Source organism: Squalius cephalus, assembly GCF_949319135.1.
Source record: "Squalius cephalus genome assembly, chromosome: 11".
Taxonomy (NCBI): Eukaryota; Metazoa; Chordata; class Actinopteri; order Cypriniformes; family Leuciscidae; genus Squalius; species Squalius cephalus.
Genome location: NC_137132.1, coordinates 3,562,911 through 3,587,797, shown reverse-complemented (window position 1 = coordinate 3,587,797; position 24,887 = coordinate 3,562,911). Strand labels below are relative to the sequence as shown.

Genomic DNA, 24,887 nt, shown 5'->3' with positions numbered 1-24,887 from the left:
ATCGCGATTAATCGTTTGACAGCCCTAGTTTACATATGAGTAATTTTCACAGTAACAAAATATATCATGATATTGTCTTTTCCCATGGAAATAAGCTTGTTACAATACCCCAAATTTTAGATACCAGTGAAATTTCACTATTCTCAAAACCACAGCAAAAACTAATACTAGTTTAACTAATGCAAGCAATTATTGAAGACAAGTAAACAGTCAGTAATAAGAACAAAGAAACAAATGAAGACAAAGATACAAAAAGAGTGTCAATACTACAGAAATTTAATAAAGTAATCAAATGTAAAATAAAACACTGCATAGACTTCACTGTATTAATGAATTTATTTGATCAAGAGAAGTGATTTTGGTGTATTTTTATGTGTATTGACACGCACAGATGAGTTTTTCTTTTGTGGGATATTGTATTTTTAATAACTCTTTTTAACATCAAACACGTCCCGCTGTTTATTACTCATTCGTCCATGTTTCTTTATTGCTCTATGGTGTCAATAACTCCTGTGCCCTAAAGCATGAGTTATTGACACTATAGAGTGATAAAGAAACATGGACGAATGGATATATTTGCAAACTGCGATATATAAACAATATAGAAAAAGTTGAATTGATTCACACTTTATATTGTCACCACGATATACGATATATCATCATAACACCCAGTCCTAGCAAACGTTTTTTCCTTGAAAAAAAATTCATGCCGTAAAATATCTTGAATGTAACTCGACACCCTTGCCTCATTTAGTATGCACGGTTCTATGGATATGCAAATGAGCCCTGCCTCCACTCACTCAGCTCAGAGATCCACTGGTTGACGATCACACGTTGATCTGATTGGTTACAAGGTAGTTTGTGACGTCAGAAACACCAGCGATTTCAAAGCGTGTTTTTGAGACTGTCTTTGGTTCACTGCAGTTTTAAGGAGGAAATACTCAGCAATGGTGTCGACTTATGAATTTACACATGGTTTGTCTTAAAGCACAAAACACCACATATACACATAAACAACATTAAAAACTGGATTTTCACCTCAGGGGGACTTTAAACTTTGAAAATAATAAAGTGAATCAATCAGTGTCAGATCTGAAATGACCTCAAAGAGCATCAACAAACTTCTCTCTCTCTCACACACACACACACACACACACTCAACGCAGATGGGCAGACGGGTGCTGAGACGACAATACACAAAAATAACTCACACAGTCGTATATAAAACTGTAGCTGGATTATTTTAGTATTCAGCTGCTTAAGCAAAACTGAAACTCCATGCACCTTCCTCAGGTCAGCAAGATATAAGAACAGCTCTCAGCATTTACACACACAGCACTCCATCATCCCGAGCCACACTTCTATTGTACTGATAAACTTATCAGCATTTACCTTTCTTAAAGTCTGTGCACCTGTCCTCGGGAAGCGGGGCTGAGCTCCTGGAGGAAAACCTCCATGCACATGTTTCTCCTGCGGCGTCAGTGCTTTTAATACAGTAGTAACAGAGCATTTAGCTGACGGCATGTGGGTGATGATCCCGCACGATCAGAGGTGGACAGTAACAAAGAACATTTACTTGAGGACTGTACTTAAGTACACTTTTTGAGTATCTGTACTTATTTTTTCTGGAAACTTTTTACTTTAACTTTACTACATTTGAAAGACAAATATCATACTTTTTACTCCACTACATTTCTGTCATGGTCCTTGAGTAGAAAGTAGTAACGCCAGTCAGGGGATGATTTTGGTTGCAGGGGTTGCATTTTGGTTGGAAATGAAAGTCGGACTGACGTTAGAAACCGACATCATATTGACGTCAGAACCCGACTTCATATTGACGTCAGAACCCGACTTCATATTGACGTCAGATTGACGTCAGAAATCGACATGGGGTTGACATCAGAAACCGGCAACATTTTGACGCCAGAACCCGACATCAGATTGACGACAGAACCCGACTTCATATTGAGGTCAGAACCCGACATCAGATTGACATCAGATTGACGTCAGAAACCGACATGGGGTTGACATCAGAAACCAACAACATCAGATTGACGACAGAACCCGACTTCATATTGACATCAGAACCCGACTTCATATTGACATCAGAACCCGACATCAGATTGACGTCAGAAACCGAAATCGCGTTGACATCAGAAACCGGCAACATTTTGACACCAGAACCCGACATCAGATTGACAACAGAACCCGACATCAGATTGACAACAGAACCCGACATGGGGTTGACATCAGAAACCGGCAACATTTTGACACCAGAACCCGACTTCATATTGACGACAGAACCCGACTTCATATTGACGACAGAACACGACATCAGATTGACAACAGAACCCGACATCAGATTGACAACAGAACCCGACATCAGATTGACGTCAGAAACCGACATGGGGTTGACATCAGAAACCGGCAACATTTTGACACCAGAACCCGACATCAGATTGACGTCAGAAACCGACATGGGATTGACATCAGAAACCGGCAACATTTTGACACCAGAACCCGACATCATATTGACGCCAGAACCCGACTTCATATTGACGCCAGAACCCGACATCAGATTGACATCAGATTGACGTCAGAAACCGACATGGGGTTGACATCAGAACCCGACTTCATATTGACGCCAGAACCCGACATCAGATTGACGCCAGAACCCGACTTCATATTGACGCCAGAACCCGACTTCATATTGACGCCAGAACCCGACATCAGATTGACATCAGATTGACGTCAGAAACCGACATGGGGTTGACATCAGAACCCGACTTCATATTGACGCCAGAACCCGACTTCATATTGACGCCAGAACCTGACATCAGATTGACGTCAGTGCCCGACATCGGCTTGATGTCAGAATCCGACTGATGTTGGTTTCTGACGTCAACCCGATTTTCATTTTCAACCACAATACAACGTCTGTCCAACATTGGAGATTAACGTCAATCTGATGTTTCATTTTCGACGTTGGGTTTGGTCTCCTAAATGCAAATTTTGTCATTGTTTTGGAGCACACTAGCTTATAGATAACAGTAATGCTAACATATTCATACTAAAAGCCAAAAAACTTTAAATAGGCCACTATTTGAGGGAACAGCCATTCAGGGGTCCAAAACCATTGTGGACGTTATTGAGTGCACATCTCACATTCAATCCCACTACTGGAACTGTGTTCTAGAAATAAATGTGATATTGATACGAGGTATAGGCATAGATTCAGAGGCATAAGGTACTATATGCATTACATACAACAATGCAACAATAATAAAACAATGCATTGACATTTACTTTTTACTTTTGATACTTAAGTACTTTTAAAAACGAGTACTTCTGTACTTTAGATGAAGCCTAGAGATGAAGTGCTTACAACAATTGATTCCTGCTCATATATACGATTATACAGCCAACTTGGAAAAGAAATGACATGTGAAGGATGCAAATGCTTTAAATGGTTGCATGCAACTTTGATGTCATTCTTGCAGTCCAATTTTGCATAAAAATATAGCACCTTTTGGCAGAATGAGTCAAAGAAAGAAAGAGAGAAAAATCAGAGTTGTTATTGCTGTCCATTCATGTCATGCAACATACGTACTGTTCAAAAGTTTGGGGATTTTTAAATAGTGAATAACAGCATACTTTTATTCATCAAGGACACATTAAATTAATTAAAAGTGGCAATAAAGACATTTATAATGTTACAAAAGATTCTATTTCAAATAAATGCTGTTCTTTGGAACTTTCTATTCATCAAAGAATCCAGGAAAATAAAATGTATCAGTTTCCAAAGAAATATGAACTGTTTTCAACACTGATAATAATTAGCAATGTTTATCGAGCATCAAATCATCATATTATACTGATTTCTGAAGGGTCATGTGACACTGAAGACTGGAGTAATGATGCTGAAAATTCAGTTTGATCACAGGAATAAATGACAGTTTAACAATATATTCACATAGAAAACAGTTATTTTAAATTGTAATAATATTTCACTGTTTTTACTGCATTTTTTAACAAGTTTTTTTTTTTTTAGGTGACTCTGGATATGCAAAACAGAATAATCAAGACCTTTCTCACACATCTGTATTTCTGTACAGCTTTATTTAGCAAACACAAGTTGAAAATGCAATGCAACACCGATCCAGAGCAGATATTTTATTTTGCTGAGGTGTCCATAATAAACCCGCTGGCAAATCAGAGATATTAATCAAGCATAAGTCTAAACAACATGTACATACAATTCTCATGGACATCAGTCTAACGACGACAGCTATAATACATCAACATGTTCTTTTTTGTTCTGATATGTCCTGATTCAGATATAAAGAGAAACACGCGGTCGGGGTTGAAAAAGAGTCTTTAGTCTCTTAATCGGATTAAAAACACCCCATTGGTTGATTTCAGTGATAAGGCATTACGATTGGTCCCTGTAGAGCTTCAAGATTCACGTTTGGTCTGTTATGATCGGTCCCTCCTACCAGTTACATGCAAAGATATGCATGTGTCAATAATTAAATGAGTGCACATCACATGATTGGTTGATGCTGATAATCAGCTCGTCAGACTGGTCTAACTGGGAGAAGTGGGCGGGGTTAATTACAGCAGTATGTACACAGTTACAACACATGATGATCAAAATACTCAAATTATTACAAAAACAAAAATTATTAATGCACCCATCATGTTTAGCAGCATATGTATATAAAAAAACAAAACAAATAAAGTATTTAAGAGGTGAATCTCAAGAAACCAACTGATTAATGCAATGCAAAAAATATATATTTCTATATCCTGATATTATTTGAAGGATGATTTTTTTTTTATCACTGTATTACAGTAATGAGAATCTAATAAGAATAAAAAAAGGGGGTTTAAAAAGTGTTTAAATGTCATGAATGAAAACCATCTTCTCAAATAAGCTTTATTTTCTTCATGCAAAATAAAAATGCTTATATTTTTGGGGTTGTAAAATGTTATCTGGACATGTTTTCATGAGATTCACCCAAAGAGATTTAGCTTTAAAAGAAACAAACATCCATCATCACAGGGAGTGTGTTTCTGTGCATTTTTTTTTTTTTTTGGAGTCTTAAGTGTGCAGTTTGTGAGAGTAAAAGTTCAGCCAGTGTATTTGTGAAAACGATATCTAAATGTCTAAAATAGTGTGTTTACAGTATAATGTTACAGTGTACTTACAAGTAAAGCGTATAAACACATTTAGTCTAATTGCACTTCTGAGTGGAGTTATGGGTTTCCTGTTTTCCACATGAGCCATGCACAAACCGTCCTCCCCCCACATGCCTCCATAAATCTCCCGTTCTCTCTCTCTCTCTCCTTCCCGTAAAAACTGGGCGTCTGTAATGGGGAGGAACAGATATGTGAACACGACTTCAACTGGCAGCAGTGAAACAGGATCATCTCCTTTTTTTAACATCATATTTAGAGTCTGAAGCGTTTAACATCTCTGTGTAAAACACACAGCTTTCTGCTTCCGGAACTCATTATAAACATAAAACAGTCAGCGTCCAATCAGATCAAGGGGTGTGGCTTTAGGAGAATTTGTCATTGATGCAAAAGTGTGTGATGTCATCTGTAGGCAGCGTCCAATTCGATCAGTGGGCGTGGCTTCAGAAGAATGTCACCAATGCAAAAGTGAGGTTGTCTGCAGTCAGCGTCCAATCAGATCAGTGGGCGTGGCTTCAGAAGAATGTCACCAATGCAAAAGTGAGGTTGTCTGCAGTCAGCGTCCAATCAGATCAGTGGGCGTGGCTTCAGATGAATGTCACCAATGCAAAAGTGAGGTTGTCTGCAGTCAGCGTCCAATCAGATCAGTGGGCGTGGCTTCAGAAGAATGTCACCAATGCAAAAGTGAGGTTGTCTGCAGTCAGTGACCAATCAGATCAGTGGGCGTGGCTTCAGATAAATGTCACCAATGCAAAAGTGAGGTTGTCTGCAGTCAGTGACTAATCAGATCAGTGGGCGTGGCTTCAGATGAATTCATCTATGCGAGGGTGAATTTGCATGACATTGCCTGCAGTCAGCAGCCAATCAGATTTGTGGGCGTGGCTTCAGAAGAATTTGTCATCGTCATCTGCAGTCAGCATCCAATCAGATAAGTGGGTGTGGCTTCAGAAGAATCTCACCAATGCAAAAGTGAGGTTGTCTGCAGTCAGTGACCAATCAAGATTTGTGGGCGTGGCTTTAGAAGAATTGGGCACCGATGTGAAAGTGAGATCATCTGCAGTCAGCAGCCAATCAGATCAGTGGGTGTGGCTTCAGATGAATTTATCATCTATGCGAGGGTGAGGTTGCATGACGTCTGCAGTTTGCAGCCAATCAGATTTGTGGGTGTGGCTTCAGAAGAATGTCACCGATGCGAAAGTGAGGTCATCTGCAGTCAACGTCCAATCAGATCAGTGGGTGTGGCTTCAGATGAATTTAACATCTATGCGAGGGTGATGTCATCTGCAGTCAACGTCCAATCAGATGTGTGGGCGTGGCTTCAGAAGAACTTATCATCAATGCGAAAGTGAGGTCGTGTGACGTCGTCCGGGTTGATGAAGACGGAGATGGACTTCCCAGGATTCTCTGTGACCAGTTGCTGGAGTTTCTTCGCGAGCCGGTCATCCGGTTGCTGATCGCCTCCCGGGTCCGACAGCGGCGACGGCAGGTTCGAGCTCCCGCCGCGCCACTGAAGCTCAAGCGTGAGCCGCGAGGCAGCTTTAGCGTGTTCGATTGCGCTCCGCAAGTGCTCCACTGGGTCGGAGCGTACAGACGATAACTTGCGCGCATGTAGCATAGCCGTGTCGTCGCTGAGGTGCTCTAGCATGTTGCATTGAGGGATGAAGTAATTAGGGCAGGTCTTATTAACCAAGCAATGCTGCAAGTCGTCGATCAAACCTAGCAAGAAGTGCGCGGCATAGTCTTCCTGCGCCAGGTACGTGTGCGGCAGGCGATCGCAGGACCACAGCATTAGCGAGCGCAGGTGGTACGGGCTGATGGCTTTGGGTCGAGACAGCAGCTTAATGATCAGAGCTTTACAAGCTTGGTACGCCTGCATCAGACTCGCGGAAATGCACTTCTTCAGCTGCACCTCGCTGCGCGCAAACGACAAACGCCACTCGTTTTCCTTCTGGCCTGTGGAAGAGCACGCGGGCAGCAAATAAAACCCACTTATCACTTCCTCCTCTGTGATTTTCCCATCCCAAAAATGGTTTTCCATCAGCCAGCTTTGGGCCACCGCGGGCCAACCCTTGAACGAAACCACTGGTACCACGTCGTATAGCATCCGACTGCCTCCGACGCCCAAGATGATGGAGATAACCGTTGAGTTGCGCTCGACTTTCTCCACCCGGGGAACGCCACGCTGCGGCTTCTTCTGAATCTCCGCCAAAACCAAACTAATGGATTCGTAGAACCAATCGGCCACCAGCGTGGGCGAGAAAAAGTAGTTGGTTGCGCCGTTAACGTGGTCGACCACAGTGCAACAGTCCTTCCACTTGTTTATGGTGCCCTCGTCAAACAGTCGCAGGCTGAGCCAGGAGTGGCAGAGCGCCGAGTGACGCATGTCCAACGTGACCGGCTGGTTTCGGTCGTGGAGTTTGAGCGCGGGAACCAGCAACGTGAAGTCCATGTCGTAATCCGCTCCCCTCGCGTACACCGTCAATTCGTCCAGATCCATGTCAACCACACCCTCCCTCACCCCGCCGGACAACAGCAGGTACTCATTGGCAACTGGAAGCTTCTGGTCCAACTTCTGCACCATGCCTGAAAACAGGAAATGACATCATTAGAGAGGGACAAATGTTGTCTTTGGCCCTGTCGCAAATGGAAACCTATCTTGCATCTCAATGTCCATACTATCCATCCTAAACAGTATGTGAGACTAGAATAAGTGTGTCCCAAAGCATAGTATGTTGAAAAGAGTATGCCAGAAGTCCCCGGATGATTTCAGTGGATCTTCGAAGTGTGGATCCAAAAGCACAATGGGTTGTGGGTAATATTAGCTGTTATAGTGAGCACCACTATAACCACTATGAGCGCTTTGTAGAAAGAACTACAAACACGAGTAAAAAGTGTTTATGTCATTAGTTAATACGATGTCTGAAATAGTTTCTAATATAGTACAAGTTGGAAGTTTGATGGAAACCTTTACTTCTTCCACTTCATCCCACACATATGGCAAGCCGTGTTAACTTTTATTCATTTCCAGGATATGAATTGTTGATATCAAGAATTTAATTGTTGATATCTGTAATTATATTTTCACTAGTGAAATGTCACCATAGGCTGCCATTCAAAATCAATTGTTGATATCAAGAATTGATTTCTTACTAGTAGAAATATAATTTTTGATATCAATAATTACATTGTTAGAAGTAAAAATGCAAATTCCTGATATCAAGAATTCAATTGTCACTAGTTGAAATGTCTATTCTTGATATCAACAATTGAATTGCTACTAGTAAAATCTTTCATTTTTGCTATCTGAAAATGTATTTCTGATATCAATGTTATTTCAGATATCTAAAATGGCTTTCTTACTAGTAACAATCACATTCATGATGTTAGAAATTAACATTGTCACTAGTGAAAATGGAATTATTGATATCAAAAATGAACATTGTTACTAGTAGCAATTCAATTGTTGATATCAAGAATAGACATTTCAATTGAATTCTTGATATCAAAAATAAATGTTTTTACTTGTAAGAAATGTATTTCTGATATGTGAAACTGGAATTTCAACAAGTAAGAAATCAGTTCTTGATATCAACAATGGATTTTGAATGGCAGCCTATGGTGACATTTCACTAGTGAAAATACAATTACAGATATCAAGAATTATAGTTTTTACTAGTTGAAATTCAATTATTGATATCAAGAATTATCATTTTAACTAGTGAAAATGTAATTGTGGATATCAAGAATTAGCATTGTTACCAGTGGAAATGTAATTTCTGATATCAAACATAGCCATTGTTACTAGTAGAAATCTAAAATGAACATTGTTACTAGTAGCAATTCAATTGTTGATATCAAGAATAGACATTTCAACTAGTGACAATTGAATTATTGATATCAAAAATAAATGTTTTTACTAGTAAGAATTGTATTTCTGATATGTGAAACTGGAATTTCAACTAGTAAGAAATCAGTTCTTGATATCAACAATTGAATTTGAATGGCAGCCTATGGTGACATTTCACTAGTGAAAATACAATTACCGATATCAAGAATTATAGTTTTTACTAGTTGAAATTCAATTGTTGATATCAAGAATTATCATTTTAACTAGTGAAAATTTAATTGTGGATATCAAGAATTAGCATTGTTACCAGTGGAAATGTAATTTCTGATATCAAAAATAGCCATTGTTACTGGTAGAAATCTAATTCCTGATATCAATAACTATCATTTTAACGAGTGAAAATTGAATTGTTGATATCAAGGATTCATATCCTGGAAAAGTTCAAACGGCTTGCCATATCCCACATCATATATGAAAATATGGTTTAAAAAAAGGCAGGGACTTTAGATATACACTGCAGTTTAAAATCTCATTTTATTACAGCTGATGTTTCCTGGATGCTTTCTTAGTTCTTTAATATTTTAGAGGTGAATTAAATCTGTGTTCAATCAATCAGTGTAATTTTTGTGCCACTAACATAAATATGACTAAATAAGTCTATTAAATTCAATTAATTACATTTAAATGAATGCAAAGAAGATTACAAATGTCACCTTTAGAGTAGTGATAAAGGTTTTGCACATGGATGCACTTTGGCGTTACAAGTGTTGGAATAGTTTCTGTGCTGTAAACAGTTGTTATGTTGCACAATTACAGTAATTCTGACGAGACGTGAGCGCAGCATTAGAGGGAATGAAGGGCATTGCCTAATGGAACAAACTTCATAATAAAGCATGATAAAAAAGGGTTAATCTTTAATCACAAGATCAACAGAGCAAAGGCGATAGCGTCCATAAAAACGATTCCAACACAAACACAATAAACATTCCCGACCAGATGCTAGAAACAGACTCCTAAAGAAAAAAATAATAATCCCCGGTGTCAGATGACGTCACACCTGAGCTCAACCTCATGAACCAGCGAGTGACTCGGGGGCATTAAAATCTGCCATCGGCAGCAGAAGCAACTCTAGAGAATCTCAGAAAAACGAAAACAAGTTAGTGACTCTGCATGAGTGTTTATTTTGGGCCCTGCACATCTGTCACACTCCTCCGGTGAGGCCAGAGTCAGCGAGTTCAACACTCAGCAATGCACATTCAGCCATTCATTTTATCACGTTTTCGACTACCAATTCAAGTGAAGTAAACTCAGCTAAACATAATTTTGTTTTTGAAGGGGTCATGACATCTTTTTTTATTATTATTTTAATATGTTCCTTTGAGGTTCACTTATAATTTTGCACACAAAAAAAACATATATATGAAAAAATGTGGAATTATTTTCAAATCAAAATCTGTGTTTTTAAGGCGCGGCTCCTTTAAGGCTTGTCAGTAAACGCCCACATGATTGGCTAACATCATTGCATAGGAAATAGTATCAACACACACTGGCTATTGAAAACATTATCCATATAAAAATCATTTACAGACAAAGCATTATGAAATCATTTACTTTTGGTTTGTGATGCAGCTGTTGTCAGATCCAATACAGTCGCTGCTTCATCTGTCAACTACACTGTGCCTCGTTTACAAAATAAAATGATCCGAACAAACATATAATCCTCAGACGTGATCTGGGACACCATTAAAATAAACCATCCACTTGTTTCAGACGCTGGGATCTTCTGAAGTCTGTGACGTGTGGATTACACACATCTGTATACTATATCAGTGTAGACAGCGCCAGTGATTATAATGGCTTCTGTTTGCTTATGACGTGACGCACACATCCAGTGTAGACAAATGTCAGTTGTTAAGCGATTGAACCCCCCTGTGGGCAGGGCCTATGTCACCAGTGGGTGGGGCCTATGCCACCAGTGGGCGGGGCCTATGGTGCAATGATGTAAAACTATTCGTCAATGTCATATGCAAATGTATTTGCCCGTGTGACGTCACAGATCCCGCAATATCAAAACAAGCTGTTTTTGGAGCTTGATTAAATAAATGCTTTGTTTATAATGAAGAGGATGTTTTTAAGGCAGGCAATTTTCAGAGCTGCTAGCAATAGCAAGTTAGCTAGCATGAGATCCCACCTTCCCTTCAAAACGTCTCCAAAGCCACGCCTCCTTCAAAACACATGAACGCGTACAAACAAAAGCGCCATGAGAGACGGCATTAAACTACCTAATTTCTCAAGGCACATAACATTATTATAATACTAAAGATAAACAACTTAAAGAGCTCCGACCTGTACCACCTGACTAGTGCGGATTCATTTCAGCAATGATAATGTTACCATTGAAACGTATACGTTCGAGTCACGGGTTTCTATCTCTTCCAGATTACAGTAGTTATGGTGTGAACGCAGCAGAAACTCGTTGTTTTGGTTCAGGAGGAACTGTAAAAGGAGGTTGCCGTTTTGTTTGCGCTGCTCTGTGACTGACGTCTGTCTAATTCTGCATATCATGAAACGCGCTGATGATGTGTGATGTCCGCGCGAGGTATGGAAACACATACGTAGGAAATCGTATGGAATGATTGGACGAATGTTTTGCGGTCCTACGCCTTCCTCAGACGATATACAGTCAAACCAAAAATTATTCAGACACCAGATTTTGGGATTTTTTATATTTTTTTACTAGTGTGTGCAGGACACTATAGTTCATTTATGTAAGTGAGGATAGCAAAAACTGTGACATATTATACCCAAATATTCTTCATACAGTGACTACCAGTGACATTTGGGACCAAAAATGACTCCGACACTTTGAGCTGATCATGTTTTGCTGAAGTGTTTTTTCTTTAATTGCTAATGCTCTTTTTACAGACTGAACAAAATGAAGCATTGCTTGGTCACTGGTTGAGCTAAACTGGTATTATCTAATTGTGTAGTTAAATTTAACAGCTGACAGATATTCAACATCATTCATATGTGAGACAGTCTAACAGAAGGACGGACAAAACCAGTCAAATATCAACTGAGTTCATATGTCTCAGTGATTTGTCATATTTTACTACCATTTTCTAAACTATAGCAAATAAACTGTGACAATGTGAGAAATGTTGAAGGTGTCTGAATAAATTCTGCTTTGACTGTATATACATATAAATACATATAAATCAGGGTGAGAAGAGACTTTCAAACAGCATGACAAAAAAAGTTTCTGGAACAAATGGCCTACCCAGCTCTGAAACTTACAAGATGTTTTAATGGTACAAAGACCTCGTATTATGACAAAAGACGGAGGCAAATTAGATCTCTCATGTCATGACCCCTTTAAAAAAAAGTGCACACTGTCAGTTTTGATTTCCCCCTCTCCACAGATCTCTCTCCGGTCTGTGTGTTCTGCATGCGAGCGCACGGCTGAGTAAACATGCGCGAGACGGAGAGCCAGCAGAAGTTGAGCTCTGCTTCACTGCATCGCTTCAGGCTCCTGGGTGGCTCGCCACTGCCGAGCTTCTGCTCACTGCCTCCGATAACTCCACTCTTAAATAAACACAGCTTTCTTTAAAGCTCGGATTAAAACTCATCTGTTTAGAAGAGCTTCTGATGATTTGATTTGTTGATTTTATGTTGGATCGGTGTGTCTATCTTTTTGCATAGCTTTGCATTTTACTGATTTACTTTTATGTTGTACGGCGTCCTTGTGTGCCTTCAAAGGCGCATATAAATTAAAGGTATTATTATTATTATTACTAATTTGGTGCTGCTTATCCCTGCTAGGCTGGTTGAAGATTTTAATTTTAATTCATAACCATTTACAATATGAAGAATTTGCATGCTTGCACATTTGTTTATTTTTATTGATGTATAAAATGCATATTTGTGATTTTTTATGCATTTATTAGCCTAGATTTGGCAGAATTTGCATGATTCATTTATATATAAAAATTTTACCTCACCATGTCTTGCACTGTTTTTCCTTTTCGATAATCAAGCATAAAGCAATAGTTTACCCAAAATGAAAATTCTGTCATTATTTACTTGTTCAAAGTGGATATTCAGTGAATAACGACTTAAATTTTAGTCTGTTCATCACACACTCAATCTAAATGTGCATTTTTGTTCATTCTGAAGATTATCTGACCTTCCACTTTCAATAAAAAGAAAAGGAGCAGCGTGGATATTGTGCTCAACATCTCCCTTTATGTTCCACAAGAGAAAGAAATTGTCATTTTTTGGCTGAACTGTTCCTTTAACAGCAAGCAGATGACCAGATTTTGACAGGTCATACACATGAAGCATATGAATAATAATAACAGTGCAAACATGAGGGTGTTGAATCTGCAAACACACACACATCCACTGCTCAACACAAACTGAAGCGCGTGACAAAGAGAAACAGATGCAGAGGGGAAGCAAAATCGCACTTTCCCTTTCAATGCATGTCTCGTTACACTGCATGCACGAAGCATTGCTCTTTCTCACCGAGCATGGAGAAGATGAAGTCCTTGGCCGTGTGGATCTCGAGCGCGCGCTGGTCGTCATACTCCCGCTGCTCGTGCTTGCTGAATTCCCCGATCAGTCGGTTGAGCTCCTCGATCCTGGTACCGGACCGGAAGTCCAGCTCGGGGGGGTTCGGGACGTGTTTGGTGCTGCTCGGGGTGGCGGTGGGGCTGTTGCCAGCAGAACCAGCCCGGCTGGAGAGCCCAGGCGCCGCCATGTTCGCGAGGAGACGGTGAATCGCACCGGAGCGCACGCGCTGTACTGGCCGAGCACCGGAGGGCGTGAGTGATGATGATGATGATGATGCGCACCGGACGGGATTTATTTTTTTTTCCGTTGTTTTTTATTATTATTGTTAAATGCTTGAAGAAAAGAAACGAAGAAAAAAAAAAGAAAAACGGAAAAAATAAATCCCGTCCGGTGCGCACATAGGGTGCGCATCATCATCATCATCATCACTCACGCCCTCCGGTGCTGTTTTTCTTCTTTTTTTAAAAAAAAAAATATATTTTATTATTATTAAATACTTGAAGAAAAGAAACGAAGAAAAAACAACATTAACAACAATTATCGTCATTGTCATAACATAATACAACAAGTCAAGTCACCTTAATTTATACAGCGCTTTTAACAATAGGCCGATATATTGTTTCAAAGCGGCTTTACAGTGATAATAGGAGATTACTGTAACAGAGATTGTTTTGGCTTTAGAGCAGCTGTAGAATAATGTTATTGTCCAGCTAAAATTAACTTCAATTAAGGCTTATAAAATGCAAATGCTGCCAAATATCTGCAAATCTGCCAACAAATAATTAGCCTAAATGAACAAATAAACAAGCAAAAATGATAAAATTAACAAATCTGCAAATTAATTAAATTAATAAAAAAATGAAAAAGCCTGCCAAAATAATAAATTAATTTTAAAAAAAAGTTGCAAGCATGCAAAAGATAAATAAATGAACAAATAAACAAACGCTGCCAAAAATGAATAAAATGAACAAATCTGCAAATTATTTACATTAATAAAAAATGGAAGAAAAAAAACGCAAACTCTGCCAAATTATTAGAGGTAAATTAATAAAAAAAACAAGTTGCAAGCATGCAAAAAATAATTAAATTAATAAATAAACTACCTCTGCCATAAAGAGAGTCAATTAAACAAATCTGCATACCTGCAAACAAGCAAATAAATAGATTAAATAAAAACAAATGCGCAAAGTAATTAAATTACAATGAGTAAAATACACAAATGTGCAAGCATGCAAATAAATGTATTAATTGATCAACTCTGACAAAAATAATAAACTAATAGAAATAAAATAAAAACAAATGTGCAAACCATGGCCTAATCACATATGATTTCAAATAAACAAATAGATTTGGACATTTGGTAACACTTTATTTTACAGTGTCCTTGTTACATGTTACATGTACTTACCGTAGTAATAACAGTAAATTATGCATAATTACATTTAACTAACCCTCAACCAAACCCTAATCCTATAGTAAGTACATGATGTTAATTAATATTACTCAGTACTTCAATATGTAACAATGACACCTTAAAATAAAGTGTAACCGGACGTTTTTACTCACTCATCTCAATGCAGAAAAAAGTGTCCCAATTTACATTAATTCAAGATTTTATTTTATTTATTTATTTTTTAAATGCACAACATTTTCAGGTTGAGCGTGTGTTGGAAAGAAGTAGCCCGGCTTATTTTCTCTGCTTATAACAAATGATTTATTTATTTTTGAGATTATGAAAGTACTGTTTTTGATGTGGGACTCCGGGTCAAAAGAGACGGACGACAGATTAAAACGGCTAACTCTATGTGGCCAGTTTCATCTCCATAAGTGTAAAGTCACTGATTCTAAGCCCAATTTTAGGCTTTTTTGTGTTGATTTACAGTTATTCTACGACTCTCTTTGTTCGTCAGCTCTGTTGTTTAAAACAATTATGGTTAGTTTCATTTTTCCTCCTGATTTCCTGAAGATGATCATTTTTAATTATTTTTTCCCATGTTATTTATTTCTATTTATTTTTATTTATTTATTGTATGTTTAATTTCTATTGCTTTAAATATTTTATGAATTGTTTTTAGTAGACTATCTCTTAGTGTATGTACTTTACTGCCTTTCTTTACCTTGCGTTTCTTATTCTATTTTTTGTGTGTGATACATGTATCCCCTGTGATCTTTGTTCAATAAAAACAAATAAATAAAAATAAATAAATAAATAAAAAGGTTGAGCGCATGTGTCAGTGACCGTCCTCCTCCAGCAGAGGTCACTATGGGTGTGGTCTCTGAACCGGAAGTGGAAGCTGCAAATGCGGAAGCTGCAGTGACTGGATCGCAGCAGTGATGATGGCGGTGAGGGGTTCAGTGTTTAAATGGGTTACAGGGGACATCAGCAAAACACACTACCTGACGAACAGGTAACAAACACTCCTTTGACTCTGTGTGTATTTACTGAGCGCCTCAGATCCCCTGTTTTATCCCACGGCATGAGCTTTAGTGGGTTTAATCAGATCATGCGATAAAGCTTGAGCTTAAAGTATTCAAATATTCTAACGGAATATATTTAATAATAAACACTACATAATTATGAACTTGTGTTTAACGTTGGTTCTGTCATGGCATTTGTAGATGTAAACAATGCGTTGTGATTTTTTAAATAACTCATGAAATAAAAATGGACAATTATGCCAATATAACTTGCTTCAGAAACCAAGGTGAGGTAAAAAAATATATAAGTTTGTGTTTACATAATGTATGGGTTTTTACTGTGTATAATTATTTTGTATATATAAATACACGTATGCATGTATGTATTTAAGAATATTTGCATGTCTATACTGTGTATATATTTATACGTAATTTCTATTATATATATGAATATAAATATTTTATATATAAATAACACATTTTTTCTTAAATATATATGCATATGTGTGTATTTATTTACAAAATAATTATACACAGTACACACACATATATTATGTAAACACAAACTTTTATTTTGGATGTGATTAATCGTTTCCCAGCACCAAAAAAAAATAAAAATAACATATATATTACTCTTATTATTCTGTTTCACAAGTAAAACGTCACATTGCTGAAAATGAATCGATTAAAAATATTTTTTTTCATATATATATACATATATAATATATATATATATTAGGGCTGTCAAAAGATTAATCGCGATTAATCGCATCCAAAATAAAAGTTTGTGTTTACATAATATATGTGTGTGTACTGTGTATAATTATTTTGTATATATAAATACACACACATGCATGTATATATTTAAGAAATATTTGCATACAAATACTGTATATATATTTATATAGTTTATATTATATATAAATATATACTTTTTTTTATATAAATAACACATTTTTCTTAAATATATACATGCATGTGTGTGTGTATTTATATATACAAATTTAATTATACACAGTACACACACATATATTATTAAAAACAAACTTTTATTTTGGATGCGATTAATCGCGATTAATCTTTTGACAGCCCTAATATATATACCAGTCTATCACAAAACGTCACATTACTGAAAATGAATGCATAAAAAAAACTATTTGTTTTTATGCTTCCCACATTTCACCCACTGACAAATCAAATCACTATAAATGCATTTTAATGCTATATTTTATCATGGTTGTGCTCCACATAGACTCACGCTCCAGACGCAGCAGAGGTGTGGCTTCCGCAAGGTAGCAAAGAAGGGGGAGCCGAAGAAGGGCGTGGCGGAAGAAGCAGAGACGAATGAAATCCTACAGAAGAAGGACGTGGCTCCGCCCCCAGACCTGCCCACCCCACACACACCACACACACACACACCCAGCAGGTCATTCGGCAGACTGGTCAAACCATTTGTCTTCACCATAGGGGTAGGTATATTTTCTGACAAATGATGGATCTCGTTCATTAAACATTCATAAACAAAATTCTGCATAAATCATTCCAAAAATCCTTTCGTATTTGGTCTGGATTTCTGATCTGGTTTATGCAGTTATTTAATCTGGATTCTGATCTGGTTTATAAAGTTATTTAATATGGATTGTGATCTGGTTTGTGCAGTTATTTAATATGGATTGTGATCTGGTTTATGCAGTTATTTAATCTGGATTCTGATCTGGTTTATAAAGTTATTTAATATGGATTCTGATCTGGTTTATGCATTTATTTAATCTGGATTCTGATCTGGTTTATGCAGTTATTTAATATGGATTGTGATCTGGTTTATGCAGTTATTTTAATCTGGATTGTGATCTGGTTTATGCAGTTATTTAATCTGGATTCTGATCTGGTTTATGCAGTTATTTAATATGGATTGTGATCTGGTTTATGCAGTTATTTTAATCTGGATTGTGATCTGGTTTATGCATTTATTTAATCTGGATTCTGATCTGGTTTATGCAGTTATTTAATATGGATTGTGATCTGGTTTATGCAGTTATTTTAATCTGGATTGTGATCTGGTTTATGCAGTTATTTAATCTAGATTCTGATCTGGTTTATGCAGTTATTTAATCTGGATTGTGATCTGGTTTATGCATTTATTTAATCTAGATTCTGATCTGGTTTATGCAGTTATTTAATCTGGATTGTGATCTGGTTTATGCATTTATTTAATCTAGATTCTGATCTGGTTTATCCACGTGTTTAATCTAGATTCTGATCTGGTTTATGCAGTTATTTAATCTGGATTCTGATCTGGTTTATGCATTTATTTAATATGGATTGTGATCTGGTTTATGCAGTTATTTTAATCTGGATTGTGATCTGGTTTATGCAGTTATTTAATCTAGATTCTGATCTGGTTTATGCAGTTATTTAATCTGGATTGTGATCTGGTTTATGCATTTATTTAATCTAGATTCTGATCTGGTTTATGCAGTTATTTAATCTGGATTGTGATCTGGTTTATGCATTTATTTAATCTAGATTCTGATCTGGTTTATCCACATGTTTAATCTAGATTCTGATCTGGTTTATGCAGTTATTTAATCTGGATTCTGATCTGGTTTATGCAGTTATTTAATCTGGATTGTGATCTGGTTTATGCATTTATTTAATCTGGATTCTGATCTGGTTTATGCAGTTATTTAATCTAGATTCTGATCTGGTTTATGCATTTATTTAATCTAGATTCTGATCTGGTTTATCCACGTGTTTAATCTGGATTCTGATCTGGTTTATGCAGTTATTTAATCTGGATTCTGATCTGGTTTATGCAGTTATTGAATCTGGATTCTGATCTGGTTTGTGTAGTTATTTAATCTGGATTCTGATCTGGTTTATGCATTTATTTAATCTGGATTCTGATCTGGTTTATGCAGTTATTTAATCTGGATTGTGATCTGGTTTATGCATTTATTTAATCTAGATTCTGATCTGGTTTATCCACGTGTTTAATCTGGATTCTGATCTGGTTTATGCAGTTATTTAATCTAGATTCTGATCTGGTTTATGCAGTTATTGAATCTGGATTCTGATCTGGTTTATGCAGTTATTTAATCTGGATTGTGGTCTGGTTTATGCAGTTATTTAATCTGGATTGTGGTCTGGTTTATGCAGTTATTTAATCTAGATTCTGATCTGGTTTATCCACGTGTTTAATCTGGATTCTGATCTGGTTTATGCAGTTATTTAATCTGGATTCTGATCTGGTTTGTGTAGTTATTTAATCTGGATTCTGATCTGGTTTATGCAGTTATTTAATCTGGATTGTGGTCTGGTTTATGCAGTTATTTAATCTGGATTGTGGTCTGGTTTATGCAGTTATTTAATCTAGATTCTGATCTGGTTTATCCACGTGTTTAATCTGGATTATATTATTATACTTTAATTATTCAGTGCAGTGTGACAGTTGATGTATGAGGGCGTTTAATTGCCATTTACATTGTATTGCATGAGAAAAAGGTCCAATGTCTGAATTATAATCCTTTGCTTTGTTGAATTATTATTAGTTATTTTCTTTGCTCTATGTAAGAATATCGTAATAACTCCAGCTCAGTTTACAGGTTGTTCATTCGGCGGAGCAGCAATATGGCAGTACGAAAGTTTAAAATCTCGTGTACAGAGTTACTTTGACGATGTCAAAGCGGATTGGCTGGAGAAGATACGGCCTCAGAAACAAGGAGATTTACGCAAACAGGTGTGTGTGTGTGTGTGTGTGTGTGTGCATGTTTAATGGAAGTGTATGTTTTCTCCTGTGTGTGTTTAATGAACATGTTGTTCTCTGGTATTCTGCAGGTGAATCAGTGGTGGAACAGTTTAAGTGAAGGACAGAAAACAGTCACAGGTCAGACACAATGAATGATGCAAACCGTTCACTTTACACAGATGAGCGTTTAGATTGTGAAGACAATGTGTTTAAGAAAGTGTAATTAATTCATTAAATAAACAGATGCTGTCCATCTATTTGTCTGTGCGCTGTTATCTCTGAACCTCTCACTCGTTCTCTCTCTCTCTCTCGTTCTCTCTCTCTCTCTCTCTCGTTCTCTCTCTCTCTCTCTCTCGTTCTCTCTCTCTCTCTCTCTCGTTCTCTCTCTCTCTCTCTCTCGTTCTCTCTCTCTCTCTCTCTCGTTCTCTCTCTCTCTCTCTCTCGTTCTCTCTCTCTCTCTCTTTCATTTTTGGTTTCAAGTTTTGGAAAAAAAAGAGAAAAAAACTTGTTAACTTGTTATTGGAAAATCGAAAATTGCTATTTATCTGACAAGAAAGGAAAAAATAGAAGGTGAAGTTGGTCAGGATGTAGTACAAATTTTTAAGAGTTTAATAAAAGTAAGAATTAAAATTGATTTTTTTATTTTATAAAATTATGAAGAATATAGAGGAATTGGAAAATATATGGAATTATAAAGAAATGTTGTGCTTTGTTAGAGATGGTGAATTAATTTTTGCTAAATGTCCTGAGTAAAGTGTATGTTTATTGTTTTTAAATTATTTAATAATGTGTTATAAAAATCTCTCTCCCTCTCTCTCTCTCTCCCTACCTCCCTCCCTCTCTCTCTCTCTCCCTCTCCCTCTCTCTCTCTCTCCCTCCCCCTCTCCCCCCTCTCTCTCTCTCTCCCTCTCCCCCTCTCTCTCTCTCCCTCTCCCTCTCTCTCCCCCTCTCCCTCTCTCTCCCTCTCTCTCTCTCGCTCTCTCCCTCTCCCTCCCCCCCCTCTCTCTCTCCCCCTCCCCCCATCTCCCCCCCCCCCCTCTCTCTCTCCCTCTCCCTCTCCCTCTCTCTCCCTCTCTCTCTCTCTCCCTCTCCCTCCCCCCCCCCTCTCTCTCTCTCTCTCCCCCTCCCCCCATCTCCCCCCCCTCCCTCTCTCCCTCTCTCTCTCTCTCCCTCCCCCTCTCCCCCCTCTCTCTCTCTCTCCCTCTCCCCCTCTCTCTCTCTCCCTCTCCCTCTCTCTCCCCCTCTCCCTCTCTCTCCCTCTCTCTCTCTCGCTCTCTCCCTCTCCCTCCCCCCCCCCCTCTCTCTCTCCCCCTCCCCCCATCCCCCCCCCCCTCCCTCTCTCTCTCTCCCTCTCCCTCTCTCTCCCTCTCTCTCTCTCTCCCTCTCCCTCCCCCCCCCCTCTCTCTCTCTCTCTCCCCCTCCCCCCCCCCCCCCCTCCCTCTCTCACTCTCTCTCTCTCTCTCTCAGGCATCATTGCAGCGAATACGTTGGTGTTTTGTTGTTGGAGAGTCCCATCTCTGCAGCGCTTCATGCTCAAGTACTTCACATCTAACCCCGCAGCCAGTGCGTGAAGTCATCTGTTTATCTTTCATAATATATGGATTTCAACAATAAATCTCTTTCAGGGTCACTCCTGTTTGCACTGCATCGAAATGTGGAATTTTGTTGGAAAATAGATTATGCTCTGATTTACACTTTACTGTACAATCTTGCATGGTTTAAGGTGTCTTTGGTACCGAAATTGTTTTATCCTGCATTTTTATGTGATGCTCAAAATGAAAATAATAAGTAAAACATTTGTATAATATAATAATTTGCATTGTTATATTTCGGGTACAGTAAACATGGGATTCTGGATTCTGATCTGGTTTATGGAGTTATTTAATCTGGATTATGCAGTTATTTAATCTGATTTCTGATCTGGTTTATGTAGTTATTTAACGTGTTTATACAGTTATTTAATCTGGATTCTGATCTGGTTTATGCAGTTATTTAACGTGTTTATACAGTTATTTAATCTGGATTCTGATCTGGTTTCAGAGGCGCTGTGTTGGCCCATGCTGCTGTCTACATTCAGTCACTATTCTTTCTTTCACCTGGCGGCCAACATGTACGTGCTGTGGAGTTTCTCTTCAAGCATCATCAACATGATGGGCAAAGAGCAGTTTGTGGCAGTCTACCTGTCTGCAGGTGTGTGTGTGTGTGTGAGTGTGAGTGTGAGAGAGAGTTCTCAGTCAAAAACCATCCTACTCTCTATAAAACTTTTGTGTTATTGGACTTCAACTATTTATGATGTTAGATTGCTCTTTTATGAAGTTATTTCACTTAAGGACTTATTTAGTAAGATTATGCCTGAAAAGGTTTTGGATTTTTTTAGCATATGTTAATAAAAAATAATAAAAAAATAATAATAATATGACTACTTGTGTTTGTTTGCTTGGTTTTATTGTATTTATATGATATTTGTATTTTTGTAATTTTTGCCATGAAAATAGCCTTAGATGCTGGCATGGTATTAAATAAAACAATCTTATTATTATTATTATTATTATTATTGTGTTATGTTAAATGTGATATGTAATGTTTATGTCCTCAGGTGTGATTTCTACGTTTGTCAGTTATATGAGTAAAACAGCGATGGGTCGGTTTGGTCCATCACTGGGGGCGGTGAGTGTATTTCCTGATGAAACATTTCAGGTATTCATCAGCATTCACATGCATGTCGTAAACAGACCGTTGTGTTGTGTTGTGTTGTGTTGTGTCAGTCAGGGGCCATCATGACCGTCCTGGCAGCGGTTTGCACCAAAATGCCTGAAGCCAAGCTGGCCATCATCTTCCTCCCAATGTACACCTTCACCGCCGGAAACGTGAGTGTGTGTGTGTGTGTGTGTGTGTGTGTGTGTGTGTGTGTGTGTGTGTGTGTGTGTGTGTAAGAGCCAAGGTTATTATAGTGTTGCATTTTTATAGTAGTTTTTATTTTAGCATCATTTTCAATTTTTTTTTAGTTAGTTTCATTAATGGTTTGTTAGTTTTAGTTTAGTTTTTATTTTGTGAACACATTGCTATTTAGTTTTTATATATTTAGTTTTAGTTTTTGTAATTATAGTTTAGCGGAGTTAACAGAACACTTCCACTTTCCATGATTATTATGATTATTCCTTTTATGGTTATTTCTATTATTAATCCTTTCAAACATTATTCTTGTATTAATCAATTTATGCTTTTTGTCTATTGCATCTTTATTATGAAAACGATTATTTATTTTTGCTGATTATTATTTTATTTCAGTTAGTTTTTCAGTGACTGTTGTTAGTTTCAGTTTTTGTTGAAATTTCTATTTTATTTCAGTTTACAAAAATGTTTTTTGACCAATAGTTTTAGTCTTAGTTTCAGTTTAGTAACCTTGAGTTTTATTTCTCAGTGATGATGGTATTGTCATGATCTCCTCCTCCACAGGCACTGAAGGCCATCGTGGCCTTGGACGCCACAGGCTTGATTCTGAGATGGCGTTTCTTCGATCACGCTGCTCATTTAGGTGGAGCTTTATTCGGCATGTGAGTAACACGTCACTGTCTAGCTGGTGCTATTGCTGCCGTTTATAGCGTTACAGCAAATTGTGGTTTTGTTATTGTTAAGTAAATCTAAGTAAATTGTTTTCATTATTTGAAATAAAGCTAAAATAAAATAGAAATATTAGATAAACAACAGTTTGAGATTTAAATTTCCATTGGATTTTAAAACTGGTTTGTGTAGTTATTTAATCTGGATTCATAACTGGTTTATGCCATTTTTTAATATAGATTCTGATCTGGTTTATGCAGTTATTAAATCTGGAATCTAATCTGGATTATTTTTTTAATTGAAAAAATGTTTTCATTAATTGAAATAACGTTCAAATACAATATGACTTTGTAATTACCTTTGGATTTTAAACTGGTTTATGTCATCTGGATTCAAAACCGGTTTATGCCCTTTTTAATATGGATTCTAATCTGGTTTGTGCAGTTACAAAATCTGGATTCTGATCTGATTTATTCACATTCAGTCACTTTTTTTAAATAAAATATTTAAAAAAATTAAGTTGAAAATGATATATACTAGAAATAGTATAAATACACAAAATAGAATAAAGTTGAAGTACTAAAATTACTCATTAAAAAAATCCAATAAAAAAGATAAATGTATATAATACATATATATAAAAAAATAAACATGACAAAAGCACACCTCATAAATGTATTAAAATAAAATTATAAAAATAAAAGCTAATTCAAAATATTACTACTATTTAGCATATAAATAATATAAAAAATACTGGCAAATTGCTTGTATGTACTTAAGTCTGAGACCCTCCCCTTAAAAAAAGTGTTGCATTTCACAACAGTGATGTGTTCTAGTTGACCACTTGATGGCTCTTAACTTGTAAACATGCAGAGACACATGTTTATTCTGTCTCTGTGCTTAACATGTCAATGCGTCTCTCTCTCTCTTTCTCTAGCTGGTACATACTTTATGGTCACGAGCTTATTTGGAAGAACCGAGAGCCGCTGGTAAAGTTGTGGCACGACTTCAGAACGGGCGGACCGGGAGCTGGCGGCAACGGCTCGATTTAGAGCATTGCATTGTGGGTAGACACTGAGCAGGTGACCTGAAGAGGAAAACAAGTTTGAGAAATGGACACGCATGTTTATTCTGTGTGAGAGAGAGTTTGTAAAGGCGAGGTCTGTTTTCAGTTGTCACTGAGTGACGGTAGTATTGCGGTGATGTCATTATGCCCCGCCCCCATTTTTAAATTTGAATCCAGGTAGCTCCACCCACTTTTCTGAAAATGCAAATGAACTTGGAGGGGCGGAGCTTCTTAGCTCTAAGGTCGTGCATATTTCAATGACATTGAAACGGCCCACTCAACAACACCATGTACAGAAATTTAAATGTTTAAAATAGTCTGTAATTGTCATTTAAAAAATAAAAATGATTATTTAAAATTTCATTTTCACTGTGGTCAGAAATTCACCAGGTTCGAGTGTTTGTTTTATTTGCTGTAAGTGTGTAATATGTTCTACTTAAGTTTTGTTTATTTTCTGTGTTTCAGATGAGACT

General features: G+C 37.3%; 2 protein-coding genes across 2 annotated transcripts; one reads left to right on the top strand and one right to left on the bottom strand.

Moving 5' to 3' along the window:
* Nucleotides 1-5,453: 5,453 nt before the first annotated feature.
* Nucleotides 5,454-13,878, bottom strand: LOC307167479 (nucleotidyltransferase MB21D2). The gene is made up of 2 exons (XM_079886613.1): nucleotides 13,574-13,878; nucleotides 5,454-7,782 (listed from the first exon to the last, which is right to left on the bottom strand). Exons 1-2 carry the CDS (start codon nucleotides 13,806-13,808, stop codon nucleotides 6,518-6,520), a joined length of 1,500 nt encoding a protein of 499 aa, XP_079742739.1. The 5' UTR covers nucleotides 13,809-13,878; the 3' UTR covers nucleotides 5,454-6,517.
* A 2,026-nt stretch (nucleotides 13,879-15,904) lies between these two features.
* On the top strand, nucleotides 15,905-24,862 carry parlb (presenilin associated, rhomboid-like b). Its single transcript, XM_079886630.1, has 10 exons — nucleotides 15,905-16,029; nucleotides 17,292-17,508; nucleotides 19,638-19,778; nucleotides 19,877-19,925; nucleotides 21,255-21,350; nucleotides 21,828-21,977; nucleotides 22,384-22,454; nucleotides 22,553-22,654; nucleotides 23,244-23,341; nucleotides 24,286-24,862. The coding sequence occupies exons 1-10, from the start codon at nucleotides 15,956-15,958 to the stop codon at nucleotides 24,398-24,400; spliced, it is 1,113 nt and encodes a 370-aa protein (XP_079742756.1). The 5' UTR covers nucleotides 15,905-15,955; the 3' UTR covers nucleotides 24,401-24,862.
* Nucleotides 24,863-24,887: the final 25 nt, after the last annotated feature.